Consider the following 4,739-nt stretch of genomic DNA (forward strand, 5'->3'; position numbering starts at 1 on the left):
GCGCCCCCCCCCCCCCCCCACCTCTCCACTATGGGGCGCAATGATTACAATGGGCCATCATGACACCACTATGGCACCACTAAGGTTTTTGCACATCATTAATGGAAACATGGGTATCCCCAACATGCAAATGAGCACACGCAAACGGAATGCAACCGGTTTGCGGCCACAAGAGGAAGAGCCGCGGGGCACCCCAAGGCTCGGGCTGCAACCGCTTGCCAATGCGCACGCGGGGGCGGGGGCAGGTGGCAACGCCAGTGGTTAGCAAGATGATCACGCGGCCCCAGCTGTGCCTTGGCTGGCGCTTGCTCTGTTGTAGGCCCGGCCGGCTGGCCCCAGGGAGGCCAGGCTAGTACACCGGCAGGTCGGCTGGCCGGTTGGGGGCGCGGCCCAGCTTCGAAAAGGGGCCAGGCTTGGGCGCTGCTGCCGCCGCCGCCTTGTCCGCCGCCTGCTGCTTCACCATGCTCACAAACAGCTCGTGCCAGCGGCAGTCCTGCAGCAGCACAGTGAGCTGGTTGTGCTACGGTGCAGCAACCTGTGCCAGCTTGGGCATGCATCTGCCAGCCCGCGAGGTGCCGCCCTGCCACCCCGCCGGCAAGTCAACTGTGCCAGCCCCATCCCCGCATCGCCTTGCCTGCGTGAGCTCCGGGTGGAAAGCTGTGGCCATGAGCGGTCCCGACCGTACCGCCACCGCCACGCTGTCCCGCTGCTGCTGCGCGCGCTCCCCCTCGCTGAGGCAGTACTCTGCTAGGACCTCCACACCTGCGCTCCACAGGGGTAGAGGCAGACACCACGGCGCGAGGGATGAGGCGCCACAAGCGAGGCAGGCACACAACGGCCGACCACAGCAAAACAGCGGCATGCCGGCTGGGGCAAGCGGCTGTCGCCCCAGAGCGCCGCAGGCCACCGGCCACCACGCAGCACAGCACGACGCAGCACAGCACAGCTCAGCACAGCACGGCACAGCACAGCATGCCGCACCCGGCCCGGTCTCTGTGATGGCGGGGGCGCGGATGAAGAGGGCGCGGAAGGTCTCTGAAGGGTCGGCGGACCGCGGCAGGCAGGCGGGGGCGGGCAGCTGTGTCTCAAAGCTGTTGATCTGCGCCCCGAAGAAGTTGCGCTGCACCGTGCAGTCCAGACCGCCCAGCAGCGCCTGGCCGCCCTCCTTCATGCCTGCGGCGGGGGCGGCGAGATGGCGGGGCACAGCTTGCGGGGTTGGCTGGCTGGCTGGAGGGAGGGAGGGGCCAACCCGAAAGCAGCAGGCGGCCCGCAAGCTCCAAACAGCAGCGGCATGCTCCTGGGCAAGCCCCGCCCTCAACGGCTGCCTGCTCCGCCCGCCTCCACCTCCGGTCCGCCTTGCCGGCCAGCGAGACAGCCCACCTGAGGCTCGGTCCGCCAGGAAGATCAGCCCTGCGCAGGTGCCCCAGATGGGCCGCTGCTGCGCCGCAAACTGCCGCAGCTCGGGGATGAGCCCCCACCGCTCCGCCACCAGCGCCATGGTGGTGCTCTCCCCGCCTGCAGCCGGGGTGACGGCGCGGGATGGGCTGGCAGCCTGGCTTCCACCCGTGGCGCGTTGACCGGGCAGGACATGGGCGGCAGCGGCGGCAGCGGCAGCGCAGAGCGGCGGCGGCGGAGCTGCACCAGGCAGCGCGGCCCGCGGCGCGCGCCTGGGATGATGAGGCCCGCGCAGCTGCCCAGCTCCTCCTTGGTCCGCACTTCTATGGCCTCCACGCCGCACCTCTCCAGCAGCGCCATGTGCTCCCGGAAACTGCCCTGCAGAGCCAGCACGCCTATTCTAATCTTCTCCCCTGCTCCATCCATATCGCCGGCAGAGTTGAGTGGGCCGCTGCACATGGCGAGGGCACTGGCGGCGCACGCGTCTCTAGCTGCCAGTGCAAATCCCGTTTGCTGGATTGGATAAATTTTGTGGCATGACACATCTGGCGGCTGTGCGCCGCCAGCACATAGGCTTTGCGCCAGCTGCCGCCCTTGAGGGTGCCATGCATTCACAATGATCTATATTAATACAATGGACTAAGTAGTAAGCACAGTAGTAAGTATTAGGGGAAGGGAGACGGGAGCGATGCATTGATCCATTCGTTTGTTTTCAGTTCGTACGTTCAACAAACCCCGATGCGGCGCACGCTAGCGCCGGCGCAGCAGCAGGCGCACGCTGTCGGGACGCAGCGTGATCTGCGGCCTGGCGGCCGGGAAGGGCGCCCCCGGCAGCGGCTCCAGCCTGTACTGCTGCAGTATGGACGCCACCACCAGTACCGCCTCCAGCATAGCAAAGCCTGCGGGGAGGGCGAGCGGCGGCAGGAGCGGCTGGTCTGTGTGGGTGAGAGGCTCCAGGCCAACAGCAGGCTTCAGGTGGGGAGCGGTGCCTGCCAGCGCAAAGCACTCTCCACGCAAGGCCTCGCCTGTGCCGATGCAGTTGCGCTGGCCGGCGCCAAAGGGGATGTAGGCGCCGTGGGGGCCCATGCCGGTGAGGAAAGCCATGCCGCTGCCGCCCAGCTCGCCGCCACCACTGACCCCTCCTCCCCCACCGCTGCCGCCGTTGCCGGCCGCCGCTGCGTGGGGGCAGCCCGCCGGCGGCTGCTGGGAGCCGCCCACGCCCTGCTGCGTGCCCGGCTGCCCCTGCTCCAGCTGCGCCCGCTGCAGCTCCAGCCAGCGCTCTGGGCGGAAGGCGGCGGCGTCGGGGCCCCAATGCTGCGGGTCGCGGTGCAGCAGGTGGGGGCTGACCAGCACCGTGGTGCCTGCAGGTGCGGGCGGGGGAGAGGGGCAAGGGTGGGGGGGCATGCAGGTGGAAGCTGCTGCAAGGCCTGCAGCGGCGAAACACTCTGCTGCAGTGGCGGGATGCAGGCTGCGCAGCATGCTCGCACACCAGTTATGCACCCATTCCACCACCACCACCACCGCCACCCACACCAGGCAGCAGCGTGGTACCGGCGCAATGGAAGAGGATGCCAGTGCTCACCTCGCGGCAGGTGGTACCCTCCCAGGTTGGTGGCCTCCGCCGCGCACCGCCCCACCAGGTAGGCAGGCGGCGACAGCCTGCGGCGGGAGGGTCGCGCCGGCGGAGGCGGCTGTTGAGACGCAGAAGGCAGGCGGGGCGGCAGAAGGCGCAAGGCTGCCCAGGCATGGCCAGCGCTGTGCAGCATCCAGCAACTGCCCAGACGTCCCTCCCAACAATCAACTGCCAACCGCCACTTCCAACACCAAACACCGCCACACCCAGCGCCAGCAGCAGGCGCACGCCGCCCACCTCATCGCCTCGAGCACCACAGCCTCCACCCACGGCAGCCGCCCGGCATCCGCCGCCTGCAGGGGCCGCGCGCCCACCCGCGCCGCCACCTCGGCCGCCGCCGCCGCCTGCGCCTCGGGGTGGTGCGCCAGGTAGGCGCAGGCCCAGCCCAGCACAATGGCAGACGTCTCCTGGCCTGCACGGGTGCGGGCCGCAGGGTGGCATGCAAGTTTTGGGCGTCACTAGTGCGTGCATCCCTAGCATCTGCGACTTCAGTGCCATCCCTCCCTGCCCCAAACCCACCGCCACGACCACCACGCACACTCACACCCACACGTTCCACGCCGCTGCCACCACCACCCAGGCCAGCCTGCCACCATCAAGCCTGCCCCCACCCAGCCTGCCACCCACCAGCCCCCGGCACCCCACCTGCCACCAGCAGCGTCATGGCTTCGTCCCGAGCCGCGCGGTCCCCCATGCCCTGCCCCGCCTCGTCAGCAGCCAGCAGCAGGCTGTCCAGCAGGTCGCCAGGCGGGCGCGGCGCCGCCGCCAGCTCCCTGCACGCGCCCAGGCGGCAGCGAGCCAGGCGCACGTTGCGGCAAGGGGCACGCTCCTGGCTTGCCCAGCGCACCGCCACAGCCCGACCCGCCCAGCCTCCGCTCATGGCGTGCGCCGCCGCTGCGCCGCCGCCCCACGATGCACACCACACCAACACCAGCCGGGTGTAGTGCCTTTCCTGGTGCCGCCATCGCCACACATGCTCACACCGCAGCCCCGCCAACACACCCCACGTGCACGCACACCAGCCACACACGTGCACGCACACCAGCCGCCACACCACACACACGCCACGCGCCACGCCGCACCTGCGCCGCTGCGCGATCAGGCCCAGCACCGCAGCATCCAGGCGCGCCACCGCGGCGGCAAAGCGCAGGTTGCCGGGGGTGGGTAGCCACTCGGGCAGCGCCAGCGCGGAGGCGCCCCGCGCGGCGAAGAAGCGGAAGGCCTCGCGGATGGCGTCTGGGGTGGGGTGGTGCGGTGGGGAGGGGGAGGAGGAAATTGTAATTACTGTTTGTGTGTGTGCATATGTGTGTCGGCGTGTGCAGGGGGCAGCTGGAGGGATGCGCGTGCGGCGGCCGAGCGCGGCAGGCGGAGGGGAGGGCGGCGGGCGTGGCGAATGGCGCCACCTAGGCGCCACACCAGCGCCACCTTGGCGCCAACCCCAGCAAGCACCCCGCCCTGCAAACCCCGCCCCGCCCACCCGTGATGCCGCGCCCCGCGGCGTCCTCCCCCGCCGCCATCCGCGCCCCAAACAGCGCCTCCAGAGTGATGGCCAGGGTGAGGCTGTTGAAGTCGGCGTACAGATCGCGGCAGAAGCCGTCACGCCAGCTGGCACGCAGCATGCGCGTCGTGGATGCCAGCATGGCCTGCGCTGCGCGCCCGAGGGAGGAGGCCGGCGGGTGGGGTGGGGTGGTGCGGCGGGGAAGTGGGCGAC

General features: G+C 70.0%; 2 protein-coding genes across 2 annotated transcripts in view; both read right to left on the minus strand.

Annotated features, from left to right (window-relative positions):
* Positions 1–637: 637 nt before the first annotated feature.
* CHLNCDRAFT_11969 (hypothetical protein) lies at positions 638–1,794 on the minus strand (the record flags this gene model as incomplete). The annotated part of the gene is made up of 4 exons (XM_005849246.1): positions 638–762; positions 982–1,173; positions 1,381–1,507; positions 1,642–1,794. Coding segments are annotated over 4 exons (597 nt in total), but the record flags the coding sequence as incomplete, so codon positions are not given.
* Positions 1,795–2,145: 351 nt separating this feature from the next.
* CHLNCDRAFT_51282 (hypothetical protein) overlaps positions 2,146–4,739 on the minus strand; it is a gene marked incomplete at both ends in the record, with an annotated part of 3,558 nt that continues 964 nt past the window's right edge. Inside the window, 6 exons of the mRNA XM_005849247.1 lie at positions 2,146–2,756; positions 2,978–3,054; positions 3,266–3,440; positions 3,674–3,801; positions 4,111–4,264; positions 4,506–4,676. Coding sequence (XP_005849309.1) covers positions 2,146–2,756; positions 2,978–3,054; positions 3,266–3,440; positions 3,674–3,801; positions 4,111–4,264; positions 4,506–4,676 — 1,316 coding nt within the window. The remainder of the gene's footprint in view (positions 2,757–2,977; positions 3,055–3,265; positions 3,441–3,673; positions 3,802–4,110; positions 4,265–4,505; positions 4,677–4,739) is intronic.

The sequence above is a fragment of the Chlorella variabilis genome (genome assembly GCF_000147415.1).
Source record: "Chlorella variabilis unplaced genomic scaffold CHLNCscaffold_6, whole genome shotgun sequence".
Classification (NCBI taxonomy): Eukaryota; Viridiplantae; Chlorophyta; class Trebouxiophyceae; order Chlorellales; family Chlorellaceae; genus Chlorella; species Chlorella variabilis.